At 33.6% G+C, this 19288-nt stretch overlaps 1 protein-coding gene and 2 non-coding genes across 3 annotated transcripts; 1 reads left to right on the top strand and 2 right to left on the bottom strand.

Moving 5' to 3' along the window:
• Positions 1-516: 516 nt before the first annotated feature.
• Trnap-ugg (transfer RNA proline (anticodon UGG)) lies at positions 517-588 on the bottom strand. Its single transcript has one exon. It is a non-coding gene; the product is annotated as a tRNA-Pro (tRNA).
• An 8378-nt stretch (positions 589-8966) lies between these two features.
• Positions 8967-9038, bottom strand: Trnap-ugg (transfer RNA proline (anticodon UGG)). The gene has a single exon. It is a non-coding gene; the product is annotated as a tRNA-Pro (tRNA).
• Positions 9039-14274: 5236 nt separating this feature from the next.
• On the top strand, positions 14275-15447 carry LOC129232505 (tubulin polyglutamylase complex subunit 1-like). Its single transcript, XM_054866651.1, has one exon. The coding sequence runs from the start codon at positions 14413-14415 to the stop codon at positions 15097-15099; it is 687 nt and encodes a 228-aa protein (XP_054722626.1). The 5' UTR covers positions 14275-14412; the 3' UTR covers positions 15100-15447.
• The last annotated feature ends 3841 nt before the right edge of the window (positions 15448-19288 follow it).

Raw genomic sequence — 19288 nt, 5'->3', positions numbered from 1 at the left:
AAAGACATTTGAATAAGTAGTAATAGAAAGATTATAGTGAAACATGTTTTTTTGTTGCATAAATATTTTGCCCCCCCCCCCCCGTTATCGGGTTATCGGAATAAAAAGTTGGGCAACGCTTTTCAAAAAGTCGCCAAATACAGCTAGAAACGGGCATTTAAACTTTGTTACAAACAGCTCCGTTAACATTCAAAGATATCGGCGTTATGATTACTGCTGTCGGAATCTTTTAATTTCCGGCTACATTTGGCGACTTACTTTTCTTGAAGGTCAAACCTTATATTTCGATTATGGTTGAGGGAGGGGAATAGGGCTAATGATTTATGAGACAAAAAACGTGTTTCGCGTTGCCCATTTAATTAGTATATATTTATTTATTTATTTATTTTCCATTATGAAATTATTCGTGTAGTTCCCTGAACAAAACTGATTCAGGGCTCATTAAAATAGAAAATTAGGCCGAACTTTGAATGAGAAGTTTTTCGTAAACCCTCCCTTCTCAAAAGGAAAAAAGAAGGGCTCGGCCGGGATTTGAACCCGGGACCTCTCACACCCAAAGCGAGAATCATACCACTAGACCACCGGGCCCACACGAGGTTATAACATTCGTGCCAGCAGCGCAATATCGATTCAACAGGTGTGAAAAGAAACGCAAATGAACTATTTTTCATATCAAATACGACGAATGAGAATGAAAGAAAATGATCCACTTTTTGGATCTCAGTTAAGGAATTAATTTTCCGGTCCACTTGAGCAGCCATAAAGCCTGAACTTTATCATCATAAGGGTCGGGTGGACAAACCGCTCTTTACTAGACTAGGATAAGTAGTATTCTTCAAACTCTCTTGCTGGTAAGTAGGCAAACCTTCCTGCAGGTACTGAAATATTAACTTTAATCACGCTGCAATCTTGCACAGAATCCTCACATAAATAATAACCGATGATCGAGTAACCCGCGTGCTTCAACAATAAAACTCGCACAACGGCATGATAATTTGATAAAATGTTTCAGTAATGTTTGACATGCAGGTAAAGGCTTTATTGTGACAAGGCTGAACTCGATCCGGTCACTTTAACTGTTTCACTGGTAAGACTCATTTCAGGGGAATGAAGAAACGAAAAAATGGTCAACAATGAACGCTACCAATTGGAGTTTAGAGGAATGAAAAATTAAAAAAAAGGGGTCGAAAATAAACCCTATTTACTGGAGTTAAGGGTTAATCCACTGGAGTTAAGGTTAAAATTTCAAGTATCAAAATATCACCAAACAGGCAATTGCTTCGTTTAAATGTAGAAGAGTGGAAGCAATTTTCGCCCGTCATACCTTGACGGACGACTTTCTAGTTAAATCATAATTTGCTTTCTGAATGTAGAGTTCAACCTCTTTAATACAAACGTCCACAAATCCAAGCACCACTGAGATGAAATACTGTACCTTAAATAAAGTTAATTTAGCGTACTGCTCAGCTTAGAGTATTTAGCACATTACTGAATTGTGCTGTTTTGCGTGCTTATTGATTTTAAATAAGCAAGATTAAGTAATAAGCAATATTTAACAATATTAATATAACAATCCATATTTAACAATATTTACTATAATAACCAATATTTAACAATATTTACTATAATAATCAATATTTAACAGTATTTACTATAATAATCAATATTTAACAGTATTTACAATAATAATCAATATTTAACAATATTTACTATAATAATCAATATTTAGCCATAATAAATAATATTCGACAATAATAAACTATATTAAGCAATTTTTAATAAACATTATTTAACAGCATTAAATAAAAAAATTAATAAAAAGAAATTTTACCCTGCATACTTTTCTGTGATGCTTGTGTTATATGTACAGGACATGTGAAGAGCATAATATGTCCTATAATCCGAAAAATTTGATACTCCGAACTGCCCGCGGAAGCAATCAAATCAGATTAAAGGGTATAACTGTATGTGTTAGTTCTAATCTTGGGTTTTCCACAATTTCTTTCATCTTTGCTTGCTTCCTAGTTCCTTTAATCTTATGCATTAAATGTGTTTACTTATTACATATTTTTACTTCGTTTCGCTTTTTTCTTCATTCCTTCAATCGGATGTATTAGATATATTCAAAGTTGAAGAGAGAAAATGTCAACCAAGTCGGAAAGTTTTATGGGGTTAGGGGGGCTGGTAACCAAACTGACAAGGGGGGTGCTTTTGCTCTGTGTAGCCCTGGATATGTTTATTAATTTCTGGGGAGTTAAGCATTTAATAATTCTGATGTTATTGTAAGCTATTTTTGAGGTTGTTGAAAGTTTTTTCATACATTGCTATAATATTAGCAATGTATGAAGAGCAAAAATAAAGAAATATGAAAAATATCTAAACTAAAGTAGTTTTTATTATTGAATATTACTAACTAAATATTTATTATTACAATTTTTTATGATGTCATAAAAAAACTCTTGAACTTGTAAAGTATTATGGGGCAAACTGCAAATTCATAAGACAATTTATTGCTTTTCTATGATTTTTTTAAAGGTGTCAAGGACTTTTCAAACACCCTGTATTATCTCCACTTAAGATTACTCGGAAGTTCCAGAGATACGACTGGCTCTAAACGGGAAGATTTCTGAATATTTCAAGATAATTTCAGGAAGGTTAATTAATTTTAGCAGAAAACGTTCCTGATTTTTGCAAGATATGTTACTGGCAGAAATTGGACACATCAGCTGCTATTTTTTTCCAGGAACGTTTCTGAATCCTTTTTACAGCGTATAGATGTAAAGTCATCCGACTAAAGCCGTAAATATTTTTTCTCAGATGGACAAAAATACATACGCTTGTTAAGTACGGGATGCACATACATCCTAACACCGTAAAAAGGATTCAGAAACGTTCCAGGAAAATAATGGATAGCTGATGTGCCCAATTTCTTCCAGTGACATACCTTACAAAAATCAGGAACGTTTTCCGCTGCAACTCAGTAACCTTGCTGAAATTATCCTAGAACCTTCCTAAAATATTCAGAACACTTCTCGTTTAAAGCCAGTCGTATTTCTGGAATTTTGGACTAAACTTAGGTAGTATTGCAAAATGGACTTCTTATTTGATATGTTTATTTCATATGTAACTTTTATAACTAATATTTTTCGAGAAAAAACTGTTAAGATAAAACACAATTTTTCACAACTAGCTGTGTGTGTGTGTGTGTGTGAATTTGCCGATCCCTCGATATTTCTACTCTGAAAGTTTTTGCTTGTATCCATTGAGATATCAAAAACCATACTTTTTTTCATTGTCGAAATTTTCCAACGGCACGATCTTAAATTTTTTTAATTTATAGTGTTTAAATTTTGAGAAAAAAAATTTTGTTCTCGAAAATTAATCAAGACACACATCGTCTTTGAAAAGAGCTTATTATATAACTCTGGAGCACCCATAAAATTTAAGTTATAGCATATTAGAGTAAAAGTTTAGAAAAAATTGTAATATTTTTCCTGAATTTTTTGCTGTACCACGTTTACTTCAAAGTCGTTTCTGAAAATTTTGGGATGTATTGTGTAAGATATACTAAAAATCATACGTTTTTTTTTCTTTTTCTTTTTCAATTTTTTTAAAGGAAATTATCCCAATTTATTTACATTTCTAAATTTTAACATTTTTGCGAAACAACGCTTTTATTTCTCAAAATTATTCCAGAAAAATACCATCTCAAAGTGTATGTAACTGCCCTTAAACTGTGTCAATAAACAACTCTGAATCCCATAGAACAAGAATTATAATATTTTAAAGCACTTTTGGCAAGTAAAATAAAAGTACTTTCTAACGAAATTTCAAAATTAATTACTAATCAGTTACAAATAATAGATTTTTTTAAAGACTTAGATCTAGTGTCCTCTGTAGAGTCTAGTGTCTAGTGTGTCTTTATAAAAGTTTCATGAATATCTGAAATGGTTAGTTGATAGGGTCTGGTGGGGGAAAGTGGTCAATGGGGTAAAGTGGTCATACGTCAAATAAATGGCTATAGCTTGGAAATAAACGTTCGAATGAATGTGAAACTTTTATTTTAGAGTAAAGCAGTTAGAAACTACATTTTGAATACAAAATTTTACAACTGCAAAAAATTTTTTTGGTAAAAAAAAAAATATTTTTCGTGAACATGAAGAATTTTAAAATCTAAACACCATTTTAACATCCTTGGGAAATTTTGTTTGTTAGAATTAGGAACAGATTGACTGTACAAGAAGCTTCCTACATTTCTCAAGAACTCTTACTCATTAGCAGTTAGCTGAATCTATTTTAGATAATTTTTTAGAACAATTTAAGTAAGATGGGGTAAAGTGGTCATAATATTAGGCTTAACGAATATTGTTCTTCTAATGTCACTTAATCTTTAGGTATAAGGCAGATACATATTAAATATTAATTTTACTCAATATGTATTGTTTTTAAAGTAAACGGGGTTAAATATACGAGTATATGCGTATATATATACGCATATATACTCGTGTAGACATGTACATAGACGTATTCACATAAATGCGCCAATAAATACATATATGGATATCTGCAAATATTTTTTATCCACACAGCTATACATTCTACTATACACGTATATGCTCGCTTATACTCGTATATATAAGAACACTTATATACTCAGGTATATACGCGTACGTACTCGAGTAGACACTTACATACAAGCATATGATATAAAAAAGTACAGGTTGAGTTTGCATTCTTGAGCAAATTAATAAAAGGTGTTAGAGGAGAGGAGAAGAAGGAAGAGTTAATAAGGAACATATGGTCACAAACACAATGCTGACGCGCTACATGCACGCAAAGTGAGAAATTGATGGATGCAAAAAAGTCACAAATTTTTATATATGTATTTATATATATATATATATATATATATATATATATATATATATATATATATATATATATATATATATATATATATATATATATATATATATATATATATATATATATATATTACACAAATGCAATTTTACACAACATTTTAGGACTTAAGAAAGTTTTAAACCGATTGATGAAATTTACGGCCTTTAGCTGAAAAACATCATGCGTCGCATTTACAGATCCCTCTCTGTTGCAAAAACGAGACTTTTGAAAAATTTTCATCAGCCGCTGCGCCTTTGTTGCGATGCGTGTATTAGAGCTACTACGGACCGTAACTTTCAACAACTGCTCTAAATATTTCTTAAAAACTAAAATGTTAGGTAAAATCATCTGTGTGCAACAAATTTGTGCCCTGCTTTGCCTCCTGGCTTTGTGTGCATGTAGCCCGTCAGTGATTATAACTTCCTTATGATTCTTTGCTTCTTATCTTTCTTCCTCTTATCTTTCTATCCTCCCCTCTCACACCCCTTTGATTTTTGCCCAGGAGCTTAGATTCACTCTGTAGGCCGACATGTATATAAGCGTATATTCTCGTGTACACATACATATACTGGTGTATACACGATAATGTACGTATATACAGGTATATAATCGTGTGTACACGTGTACATGTGTATATACTCGTGCTTCCATATTATATATACGTGAGTAGACAAACAGACGCACTTCATGTATCCACGAATTAACTCGTGTACACCCGTATATGTATGTACGTACACTTATATATGCGTATATACTTCTAGTATACACATATATACTCAAGTATGCACGTATTTCCTCGAGATACAAGTGCATACGCGCATATGATGTTCGTTTATACGCGTATATACTCGTATATACACGTGACACGTACATATACGTGACACGTATATACATGTGATACGTATGTACTCATGTAGACACGTATAGACTCCTGTAGGTAATCAAGTATACATGCTTATATACTCGTATTTATACGTATATACTTGAGTAGGCACGTGCATGCATGTATCTGATGTATACATGTATCTACTCATATAGGAACGTGTTTACTCGTGTATAACACAACACGTATATATTCGTGTACACATGTACTCGTGAATATACTTGTAATTATAAAAACAACTGAAATATACAAGTATTAGGGTTTTTTATAATGGTTTTGCTACTATTTTTAACTATGACCACTTTACCCCATGCTATGACCACTTTCCCCCACCCCATGGGGTAAAGTGGTCATAAAAACATAGGGAAAAGAAAGTTCTATAAAACTACTAAAATCAATATTTTTCTTCCTAAAATTTAATGTACCGTGTTCTTTAATAATGCAATGTAAAATAACAACAAAAAAAGTTGAAGTGTTTAAAGAATTTGTTGCATTTATTATCCACCTAAGTTGAAAACATACGATTTTATGACCACCTTACCCCACCAGACCCTAACAATTCATTTTCGGTTGATTTGACCTGGAATGACACAAATGAAGACGGCTTCTTTGCCTCTTACAATTTATTTTTTTTATTACAATCACTAGAAAATCGCCAGTCCATGTATGACGGGTGAAAATTGCTTCTGCATTTGAACGAAGCAATTGCCTGTTTGATGATATTTTGATAGTTGAAATCGTAACCCAAACTCCAGTGAAAGAACCCTAAATAGTAAATAGCGTTCATAGTTGAACATTTTTTCATTTCTACATTCCCCTGAAACATAGAGTAAAGAAATTACATAGAGAGGCTCCGCTGTACTAAGAAATTGAAGCCGGAAGTTGCACCGCTGTATCCCAAGATCCTTAGCTTCTTGCTAAATATCTTAGATACATTTTGATTCAAAACATTCCATTACTGAATCTCGATTGGTTGTTAATTTAAACTCAGAAATTGTTGCTAGTTTATGAAGCACGTTTTTGAAATTGCCTTAAAACATGAACTAAAATGCAAACCAATCCGCCAGCAACTTTAGTCGGTCTTTTTGCGAGATTGGTGAAAACTATTCTCGAGAAGCGATCATGTTATCATAACCCCGCTCATCATTGCACCGCTGTATCCCATAATTCCGGCGTCAATTTCATCTCCTTTTTACCACAGACGGAGCCTCTCTATGTTTATTTCTTTACTCTATACCCTGAAATGACTGTCTTACCAGTAAAAGTTAAGTTACCGGATCGAGTTCAGCCTTGTCACAATAAAGATTTTCCCTGCGTGTTAAACAAAACTAAAACACGTTATCAAACTATCATGCCGTGCCGCGAGTTTCATTGTTGAAACTCGCGGGTTACTCGGTTATTGGCTATTATATATAAGAGGATTCTTTTTTAAATGAATAAATATCCCCAAGACTCATTCCTACTGGTAAATCCAAGAAAACTGGAATGTACGGGAGGGTTCTGGGGTGCAAATGCTATGGTTTTTAAGGTTACTGAGGAAATAAAAGTATTCATTAGTAGCTGTACGCTGATTTGAACACTGTAAAAACGATTCAGAAATGTTCCTTGAAAATAATAGGCAGCTGATGGGCTCAAATTCAACCAGCAACATGTCTTACAAAAAAAACAGAAACGTTTTCCGATAAAAGTCAGTAACATTTCTAAAATACTGCGAAATCTCTTATGTTAAAGTAGTGAACCTTTTAGAAAAATGAAATAGGTTTAATGTATTTGATAAGAACCTTCCTGATTTAGCATGAAAGCGCCAGAAGCAGTGGCTCAACCATGACCAAAGCTGCAAGCATACTCCTTGCCTGCAATCCCAGCTTCGCAAAGCTGCAGCTCCCATTTGGAGCTCAATCATTCCGGACAACACGTAATCAAACAGATACAGACACAAATTAACATGGGCCAGAGCCGATACACTAAATATATACAAAGAGTCAATCTTTAAACTGGTGGCAAAAAATATATTTGACACCAGTGAAAAGTTTGCATTTGTGCAATCTTTTAGCAATTCAGGAAACTTGTTTGTTAAAATACTGAATTTTGCGGGGAAATAGGTGAAAACCTCTGAAATCCTGAAACGTTCCACGGAAATAAATAGTAACATTTCGGGTCTTTTTTACAGTGAAAGTTTGAATTGGCCGAACTTCACATTGTGAATAGTTTCAGAAATGTTATCGACAATTAACTGAAATGTTTCCTGTTTTTTGCAAGCTATGTTACTTTTCTCCATTCCCCCCACCACATAGCGAGTACCTTAGGTTCTTCCGTCCGGGGGATCTATTTAGCGGGTCCCCGCACTGCTGGGATCTGCGGGGAAGCCATATTACTGGAAGACATTGGGCACATTAGCTGCCCATTATTTTTACAGTGCTCCTAATTTTATCTACTGTCGAATTATACTGAAACTTTTTTTTTTTTTCAGTTGATACATTTGAATTTGTTTTTGACCTCGCATTAGAAAATTCACACAAGAAAAAAATCAAAGTGAATCCACTCAGTCTCACAACTTTCAGTACATTAAATTTTCAATGGGACTGTTTCCTTCAGTCATAACTTTTAGTCACTGAAATTGATAGAATAAGCAAAAAATAACTTGGACCCAGAAAATTCTTTCATTTTCACAACAGTTACTTTTTAATTAATTTTTTTAAATGTCCGATTTTTCAAACAAGGAGTGGTCTAGATGACGTCACAAATGATGCTTTTTGGCGCATCTTTTTACCGCGTTTCCACGTTATGATAATCAAGAAGCGAATTAAAATTGCGCTCTACCCTTGCTATCAACCATATCGTTGCCAATACACGTGGGTAAAGTTGCGAATTAAATATTTTGCTCTGAGAATGGCAACACGGAATGGCATTTCATCATTTGTGATGTCATCGGCAAGAAATGTAAACAATGAAAAATCACCGATTTAAGTAATTTTTAAAAAATATTAAACTTAAACAAATTATTTTAAAAATGGTTAGATCCTATGTTTTTAAGCATGCTCTTTCAGAAAAAAATACTTTTAAATTATTGGAAATGACCCCATTAGTGAAGAGCACCGTATATTTATTAAACAACCTATGTTGAAATTCCTAACAACTATGATGCAGAGCAAAGTGGAAACAAACAAAAGACATTCAAGGGCTCGGCCGGGATTTGAACCCGGGACCTCTCACACCCAAAGCGAGAATCATACCACTAGACCACCGGGCCCACACTTACCAGCAAGATTCATAGGAACAACTGAATATTAATCAACAGGTGACATTAAAAAGAAATTCAAATGTTCCCAACGCTTATTGAATAAACAGATGGAAGTCTGAAAACACGCTACTCGCAGTTTCAGAAGCGAAGTTGTGACATTTTTGAATCGAAAACATGAATCCCTTAGGTTTTGAAAATACTTGAAATTTTTATATCACTTAAATTTTCGAATACTTAACTTGAAGTACAAGTCAACTTAAAAATATGTAACCTTTTAAGAAAGTCTGAAGAAATTTTAGTTTTGCTCATCTGTATCACTTACTCTTCAAGCAATTTCTCTGAAAGCTTACAGAGATTTCTGGTGTGACCTTGCACATAAATTAGGGATACGATACAACATAGTAATATTACTTAACCTTCTCAAACCGATACTTTACTTTACATCAATTATATCAGATAACTTAATCTTAAAGTCACAACAAATTTTTTTCAGTGTAATTAGCGCATATTGCTGAGTGCATATTTTCTGTAACTTTTTTGCTCTTTAGGGCCATTCCACGGAAAACGGTATTTTGTCCCGCACGTGACGCTTCATATATTTCATAAAAAATAATAATTTAAAAGGATGATGAACAAAATTTTGTTGCTTAAGATATTACAAACGCATGTGTGACTGCTTAAGCAAAAACTTTCTCCAAAAATGTCTTTTTTATAAAACATAGGAACAGGGGTGGATCCAGAATTTTTTGAAAGGGGGTCAAGTTTCAATGGTCAGCATGCAGTACAAAAAATTAGTTAAACAGGGGTGCCAATCCCCCAAAAGTTGATGGCCTATTCCCTCATAGGTTACGACCCCCCCCCCCCGCCCCCCACCAAAAATTAAGATCAAAACCCTTTCAAATTACCCCCTGCCCCTAAATTTTTCAAAGGCGTAACCTGTGCCATGGATCATATTCTCCCATATTTTCACAAAAAATCATATTTCTTTGGCAGACAGGCTGGATACATTCACATAAATATTTTATAGCACATAAAAGGTTGTGGTTTGAAATGGAAGAGTGCTCTGAAAACACTTTTAAGCTCATTAGAGGTGATTGTTATTCTGAAAATGAACAAAAAACTCATTATAGAAGTAGCAATGTAAAACGAACTCAGTCATATCCTTTGGATTATGACGTACTGGGAAGAAAAACCTTAAAGAACGAAGCAAAAAAGGGAAAACATTAATTCCAGATACTATTTTTTCGGATCTAAAAATTTGAAGTTTTGAATAGTAATCATTAAAAAAATCTTGTCACAGGAGGGTCAGCTAACCCTTTGATTCTCCCCTGAATCCGCCCCTGTTGACGAAAGGGATTCGTTGGCTATAAAGCTTGGGAAGCACTGCAGTAGAAGGTCAAAAAAGTTAATGATAGGATGAGATAAGCGCATCTACTTATTAAATTATTGTGATGAAAATGGTTTTTTACAATGGCGCTTTTATTTATTAGCAAACTTCAATATTTTTCGAAAAAAGAAAGGTTTAAGAGAAAAGAACAATTCTTCGTAACTGCTCTTTTTCCAACCCCTTCATATTTAATCCATAAAAACTTTTGCATGTATCCATTAAGATTCAAAAAATCGTATTTTTTTTCTTTTTGTCTAAATTTTCCAAAAACACTATCTTAAATTTTTTTGACCTTTAAAATTTCATATTTTCAGAAAATCACTTTTGTTCTAGAAAAGTATTAGTATTTACGTATTGACGCCACCGCAGCTACAGATTTGGTGGTTTTTTATAATATTTAGTGATTTTGGCGGTTTTTCCTTGTTGTGAAACATGGAAACAAAAAATCCTAAAGATAACTGCGTTCAAGTGGAAACAACAAATGCGCTTCTTTATTAGTGCAACTTCTGCTGAGGTGGCGTTCGTACGTAAGTACCGAAAAAAGTGCTTTTACGAAAATAGTTATTCATCAACTATAAATCACAGATTTTTTTAAAAAGTTATATTTTAACTCAAGATGTCAAAGAGTAAGATTTCTGAAAATATGAAATGGTCAGTTTGAAAGCAAATTGTTTTCGGTTGATTTGACTTGAAATGTCACAAATGGAAGCTGCTTGTGGTTAGCTTGTGGGTTATTTATTTTGCGTAACCTGAATTTTGCTTTATGTGTCTTTTATTTCAGTTTGTCTTTCTTTCTTTTTTTTTTTTGATAGGAAAAGGAGGGGGGAGGATTTAAAAAAAAGCAGTGAACTTAATTTATTTGCTCACTCATTCGTGCATAAGAAACAAAACAGTAACATACTTCTTTTAGTAAACATACAGAATTTTAAGGCAACTTTGGGGACAAAAAGCGAAAACCAAGAACCATTGAACAATTGTCATATAAATAGGACGATAATAGTCAAGAAAGTGGTGCTTTTGCTTAAATAGAAGATTTGGTATATTGATAAAAATTTTATTTTTAAAATGAGACAAATCTTCGAACGTAGAAACACTTGAATCCCACTGCATTAAAAAACAATGCAAACATCAGTTTTTTCAAGTTAAACAACTTGTTTAGTTTGTGTTGAAATATTATAACCATTTATTATTTTATTGTTTTGAAATTAAACTAATTCAAAAATAGATTGATCATCAATTACAGTTTATATGTTCTAGATATTTATTTCACGGTATATTTGGAGAGTTGCATTCACGTGAAAAAATAAACCGGGTGATCCAAAAGTCAGGACGCATTTTGAAAGAGAATAATTTGAAAACGAATTAAGATAAAAAGTTGTGGTTTGCATTAAGCAGATGGAAAAGACAGGTTTTATCTAGCAACGAAGCAAAAATATTCCTGTTGGCGACCAACAGATGGCGCTGTCGGAGTTTTGATGCAGAACCGTGTAAAGCAAAAAAGGATGAAAACGTAGCAACGGCAGCAGGTAAAGATAGTTGAAGCTCATATGCTTCAAAATACTGTACATAGTTTAGAAAGCACTCTTAGTTAAACTGGATTATATAAATTATGGAGAAAGAAAAAACTATATCGCCATCTGTTGGTCGATAGCACAATTTTTGATTCTTTGTCACACAAAACCCGGCTTCTTTTCGATTCGTTCAATGTAAACCGCATCTTTTATCTTTTTTTTCGGTTTCGAATTACTCATTTTTAAAGTAAGCCCTGACTTTTGGATCACCTTTCTGAACCCTTGGGCAAAACTTTAAGGGGTGATAGTACATATATCACAAAACAAACAAGCTAAAACCAAAAATAACGGTCCCAAACGTCTTCCAAAGGAAATAGGCGCCATTAAAGTTTAGGGTCCAAAATTTCAGATGATCATAGAAGACGGAAAGTCAAGATCCATTTCAAACAAAATTTGTTTGAAGTAAATCCGCCCTGAAGTTCAGAATCTATACTGACTTTCAGTTTTCCCATCGGTGCATAAAATTAGCTATTATCATTATTGTCATAAATGCTGAGATGAACGAAGAGAAAGCTGAACTTTAAATATATTTTAAGCAAATATGAAATAGGTTTGGTAAAAGTTATTCCCATCTTCCCTTACAGATCGCAGTGTTACAGCTTATGAGTTTATTTACAATTTGCATGGGCGGATTTATGGGAGGCACCAGAAAGCAGTGCCCCCCCCCCCCCTATAATTTTGCGAGGACATCACCACGCACTCTTTTTCCTAAATCTTAAAACAAAAAAAATCATTTTTTTTTTCTCTTTTTTTACTTCCTTTTACATAGTAAAGGAAGTATTGAATTCATGAAAAAATGTTCACTTAGAAATCGGCCTGTATTTCCATTTTGCTCACCCCAGAATGAATAATGAGTTTTTTTCTTTCGATCACACGTGCATATATACCTTTAGAACGTATGGAGGCCCAAAATATCCATTTTGACGATCCCCGAGTGAATAACAACGAGTTTTCTCGTGACGTCCGAATGTACGTATGTATGTGAGTATGTATATCGCATAACTCAAAAACGGTATGTTGTAGAAAGTTGAAATTTGGTATGTAGACTCTTAATGGGGTCTAGTTGTGCACCTCCCCTTTTGGTTGCATTCGGATGATTCAAAAGGAGTCTTTTACTCCTTTTGGGGGGGGGGGGAATCATTGTTAATTTCGAAGCAAACACAAGTGGTATTATAATTTGGCTGATAAATGGTGATATATTGCCAGGCTTTTGGTCGCCAAGCTTTGTCGCCAAATCAGCGACAAATTTGGAAGGTTTTTATTATAATTTTTTAAAATCTGGTTTTAATTCGGCTGCTATTGGCGATATTTAGAGAGTAAACCATTGAATCACATTAAAATTGCCAATAGTAGAGAAATAAATTTGTGTAAAACGTTCTTTTTCTTCTTTGGTTCACAAAAAACTAGGGCAGAAAATATGTAGCGTTTCCTTGCTTACTAAAAAAGTAAAAAAAAATGCCTTATATCTATTGCAGGGAAAACATAACAGGGGCGGGGGGGGGGGGTTTGAAAAATTGACTTTTTCGTCGCCGACAGAAAAATTGTTAGGACTACGTTTACGCTATATCCGACCCTGATTACTAGATTAATACTATGACATTTGGAATATTGTTCAAAAAAAAAAACACTGCCCCCCCCCTAAATCTGTCCATGATAATTGGTTGCAAATAACGTTAATAATACACCTCGCAAAAATATTTTACATCCTGAAATTGGATTTGCAAAATACAAAGGCATACTGAGTGCTGCACCGTTCTGCTGGTATTTCTTCCCCCGTCCCTCTTTCAATTGCTATAACTTTTGGGATCCGCAAATCTTCATTTTATAAAACTGAAATTGAGACTAGCGCACCGAAGGATCCAGTGAGCTCCACGAGACGATTTTTATTGGTTGAAATAGTTGCCGTAAAATAGAGCTATGCGCCAATCCATGGCAATAATGCTTATTCCGGCGAGTTTTTCGGGTTTAAAAATTTTCTCTGGATTCGTCGTTGTAATAAATTTATCTTTGCGCATTGTTTTCCGCCAAAGTGATTAACCACGTGATAAAAATGAACTAATCGGGAAGCTCTCGCAGGATTCTGAAGTGGGATGGGTTATTAGGCGGCCCGTTTGGGAAGAAATCTGCCTAACGATCGAACATGAGATGCACTGATCACGTGACTTTTAAGACCAATCAGTACGCGTAATTTTCCTGGAAGCTAAAATGAGTATTTAATCGCGTTCGCGATCATTTTGTTTTAGCGTTGGCAACGTATGCATTTCGGTTTTCGTTTCCCACTCTTCTGCTACTGAAACAAATATACATACTGTGAAATGTCGAAGATGGGACAAGCAAACAAACAAGAATTCGAGCTTTTTGTGTTTTAAAATGAATAATAAAGTTTAGTAGACAGTGCATTCATTTACCCTGTTAATTTCTTGAAATGGAAGACGAGACTTTAGACGCTGCTTTACAACATGCAATTTTAGCTTTACTTGATGTCAAACCCAAAGATCCGATTAAATTTCTCGCCTCTCATTTCCAAATGGAATGTGAAACAAACCTGGTGGCCAAAGCTGTTCATCTGCTTCAAAATATGACAATTTATCATCCTGCTATCGAAGAACGATTGTTAAAAGCTTACGCTACAATTAGTCAATATAGTGAAGAAGATGGCTTAACTGGTGATATATACACCGACTTATTAGTTAAATTAATTATGGATTTACCACTGCACCAGAAAGATAATTTTTTACAATACTTACAGTGTCAAAGCACTGAGTATGTATCCTTTGCTGTTTTTCGATCTGGAGTTCTGAAATCAATTTTATTTAATCAGTTTGTTGAAGAAGTCAAAGTGCTATTTTCCAAACTATGCACGGAAAATCATGATTCTGCTCCAACATTTTTATGCAAGAAAGCTTTGCGAAAAATTAGCAAATGTTTAAGTGAAGCTTCTAAAAGGCAAGTAATGGGAACAGATCTTCCATGTACTTTAGGAATTTCGGATTGGGGATCACCTATACGAAAAACAATGCAACGAAATTTACCTGCAAGTGATTATGTAAAACTGGCTACATTTCTGTCAGAAGCGGTGGAAATATTCTTGAGAGAAATTCCAAAAAAGTAATGTTATATTAGTGAACACTTCAAATCCAAGTGTATTTATTCTCAAAACGGATTAACCCAGGGATATTTCGATAATTGGGAACTGGCGGGGTCGATTCATTTTTGGCGTAAATAATTTTATTTTGGTAACCCTGCTGATTTATAGAACCCTATGTTAATAGATGTTTCCAATCTCTTTGTTTAGATTTGCAAAGAAAGATATCTCTCGCGCAGGCACTGGAGCCAAAAAGTGATGCCAATAAAGAAAGATCGCCAGATTCCCAATTATCAAAATATCCACATTAACTCTTTAATCTTTTGCCACAAATTTCCTATCAATTTTATCTCCTCAAAACATTATGTAAGGGTGTGAGAAATAAATGAAGAATGAATAATATTTTTGACTTTTTTTTAAGCGGTCTAAATTGCTTATTTACTCCATCTAACCTAAGTTGATGTTTTGTTGCTTTTTGGACCTGGGTCCTGTGAAAACACCATTGTACACTGGAATCTGCTCCTCCTGGATAGTGACATCCATGTTCTACACCACCCAGGAAGTAAAGTCCCTGGATAAGAGAACATGCATGAAAGTTTTGTTGTGTGCTGGATGCTGTTTTTGTCCCAAGAGGATTGTGTAATGTTGAGAGGGTGGGGTATAAATTAAGTCAGCTTCGAAGCTCAGAAGCAGTTTTTAGAAACAATAAGCCCTACAAGTAGGGCCAGGGGCAGACTGACCATCGGTCAGTGCACCCTCCCTTCCGGGCGCCCTTGCACTTTTTTTTTCGCACTCCAACCTGTGTGCCTTCAAGTTTTTTCTGCGCCCTCAAATCAGTTTGCCTTCAGTTTTTTGATGCCCTCCAACCTGTAATTTTTATTTGTTTCCTTGCACCTTCAAACTTTGTTTTTTTTTGTTCTCAACCTGTGCCCTTTCAAGTTTTTTTTTTTTTTTTCTGCTACCTTGAACCTATTCACTCTCATTTTTTTCTTCTGTGCTCCCAAACCTGAGTTAGTCAAGGTTGGCACCCTCTTGGGGGACCTAGTCTATCTGTGAGTGGGGTTCTATCACAATCTGTGATTGTGAAAAATATAATTTTAAATCAAGGTGTAAAAACAGAAATTAATTTTCTTTAAAACTATTTTGTTGTACTTCATCAGCATAGATGCTTTATGTGTAGTTTTAAAGATGGGGCTAAGGGAGTGGCTCCCAACCTTTTTATGGATTTTTTTTTTTAATTACAAAAATGAATAATTTTAGCATGGATTTTAATCATCCAGTGAAGAAACATCCGTTTCTTTGCAATTTGTTCTAAAACCAAGTAGTAGTCAGCAATGAGATGGCTGATATTGTTGAGTAATAACAATTTGTGTATTAGTTGTTGTAACAGCCAGTGCATATTTTAAGTCAAGCTCCAAGTTTATTATCCTTTTTTATCAATCACTAACAATTATCGATTACGCATTTGAATCAGAGTTGGCACAAACCCGGGTTTTTTTAAAAAAGCCCATGGACCCAGGGTTTTTTTAAATAAAACCCCAAAAAGCCCAACTAAAGTTGGGTTTTTTTTGTCTTTTTTTAGGGAAAATGTGGGGTACTTGTAGCATATTCTAGCGTAAGTATATGGACAAAGTGCAAAAATTGTCTTCGGGTAAAAAAAGCTGGAAAACTAGTTAAAATTCAGCGTTTTCTGAAGAAAAGTATAAAAGACAAAAAAAAAAAAACTCCAAGACTGGTGAAGTTTCAGATTTTTTAATTTTCATTATTACCAACAGTTAAGGCAAAGTTACTTCTCAAGTGATAAAATCTATTGTTTGTTTATAATTACTATTTTTTTTTTTTTTTTTTGCATTTTACTTTATTGTATTTCATTTTGTTATGCAAAACTACTGTAGAACCTCAAGTAATTTGAATCCCTTTTTACTGAATTCCAGCTTAATCAAGACATTTCTTTGAATTTTATGTTGCCTGTTTTTCTATTTCTGTGTACAGAGTAAGAAATACTAACATTTTTCGTAAGATAATGAAAATACTGTACATGTTCTGTTTTCTGCGACATTTGAAAAATCGGTTTATTTCTAAAAAATATACCTTGTGTTTATTCGAGATTTGTAACGTGTTGGTTAGCAGAAAATAATTCACATGAAAGCCTATTAACTAGATTAGTTTCCTCTGTACAATCTACAAATATTGAGAAAATCAGACGTGACAGGACTTGGTCAATATAATTTGAGTTATTTATTGACCAGTTAAAGAAAAAAATTAAATACATTTATTTAAAATCTTTGAAGTATTTTTTCAATGCCGTTAAGAGTTAAGAAATACTATTAAAGTTCAAAATTCATTTTTTATGTTCATTGTCTGTGGTGAAGAACAAATAAAAAAAAAGAGTTTAAACTGTAAAAGTATTTAAATTAATTAATTTCTTTAAAAACTTCTTAGAAAATTTTTAAAAAACCCAAAAGTGGGTTAAATAATGGGTTTTTTTAAGTGGGTTTTTTCAAAAAAACCCATTGGGTCCAATTCGGCCAACCCTGATTTGAATTTCATGGTTTTTTATTTCTTTTTGTTACCGAACAATGATTTAATCCTGGTACTTGTTTTACCTCTTGGAAAGTTCTACTTTATCCCTTTGTGGGTAGTTTCCGCTCTCAAGTTTTTTTTCAACTATTTCTTGCTAACTTTCCCACCTGATTCCGATAAAAACTTTTTTGAGCTGTTGTCCTTATAATAATAGGTATTTTTAGGAAATATTGTCCTTATTTTAATGAGGATCATTATATTAAACATGTTTTAGGATTATTAGTGGCGCCTAAGGGCAGGGGCAGGTGAAGAAGTCATGACGTCCCCTATGACTATGAATAAAATGTAAACGATTGCAGTGCTATTTATAATTCATTAATTAGCTTTATAAAGTAAATATTTGAAATACTTCTTTTCAATGCTTATGAAAATAATTTGACAAAAAATGTCAGGTGCATTATTTTTGGTAGATTTGATGCTTTTTTCACTCAAAGTTTCAGAAGTGTTTCAAACCCCCAAAAAAACTAGGTTTGTTCGTAGTGGGAGTCTTTAATATGACCCCACCTAAAATGTTACTCTATATCCACCTCCGTCCAAGAGCATTATGCTTTTAATACCAATGTAAAGCGGAATCAGATTTTCATTAAAAGATAAATCTGTCGTCGAAAATATGTTGTCACAATTCTGAAAGCGGAATTCTGGTCGCAATTCTGAATTTTCTTCCATCGCAGCAGAAGAAAATTATGTTAAAATTTTCAAGTTAAGGAATTTTTAATAATTGTTATTCCAGGACTGGCACTGAGTTCTGCTAGTAAAAATAGTTGCTTTAGTGTCCTGAAATAAAGTAGTCTCAAAACTAGCCAGATGTAGAAAATAGTTTCTAAAATAATCTCCCATTTTTTTTAACACTAGAATTATGGAGGTCTTCTTATACCTAGAATTACTGTGCAGGTCATTTTGACCCTCTAAGAAGTAATCCGCATACTTCCCTACATAATGTTATGTATTTGAAAATTACTTTAAAATAAACTATATCTACACTAAATAAAGTTTATTTAAAGGATGCAAAAATTTTAAGGATATACAATGAAGTATTATTATGTTTTTAATTTTAAATACCCTTAAAATAACCAGCGCCATTTCAGTTTCATTTCAGAAATCAGCTAATGCTCCTTTTTATGAACAAAAACATTATAAATGCTTCAAGTTGTTGCAATAATATGTGAGCCAAGAGACATTTTTTGAATTTTCGCCCTGTTTTCGCATCAGTCAATGTCATCGTATTTTTATTTATTTATTTATATTTTTTTTTATCAAAGGGGTCAAAATATCACCTGCCAACACTTTTAGGTATGTTCCTTTAGTTTGGGTTTTAAAAATCTACATTTTTTTTTTTTGAAAACCTTATTTTGTAATACAGCAGAATGATTTAGAAGAAGTCAAGGAAATATAAAGCTTTTTATGCAAATAAGGTGGAGCAATAGGGAAGTATCAACCTATCAAATATTCCAATTTTAACTATTGCACAATGTTGACAGGCTTACAAAACACAAAAATTCACCATGGCCGGATTTTTAAAACCAACGATTGATTTTTTATGAATTTTTTAAAGAGCAATGCGCAAAAAAGAGGTGTGGCCTAAAACGTCAGCAGCTGACGTCATTTCCCTGTTCCGATCAGAGCTCCATTTCCA

The sequence above is a fragment of the Uloborus diversus genome, unplaced genomic scaffold, assembly GCF_026930045.1.
Source record: "Uloborus diversus isolate 005 unplaced genomic scaffold, Udiv.v.3.1 scaffold_1218, whole genome shotgun sequence".
NCBI classification, from domain to species: Eukaryota; Metazoa; Arthropoda; class Arachnida; order Araneae; family Uloboridae; genus Uloborus; species Uloborus diversus.
Note: the sequence above shows the minus strand (reverse complement) of the source record. Positions and strands in the feature narration are given on the sequence as shown.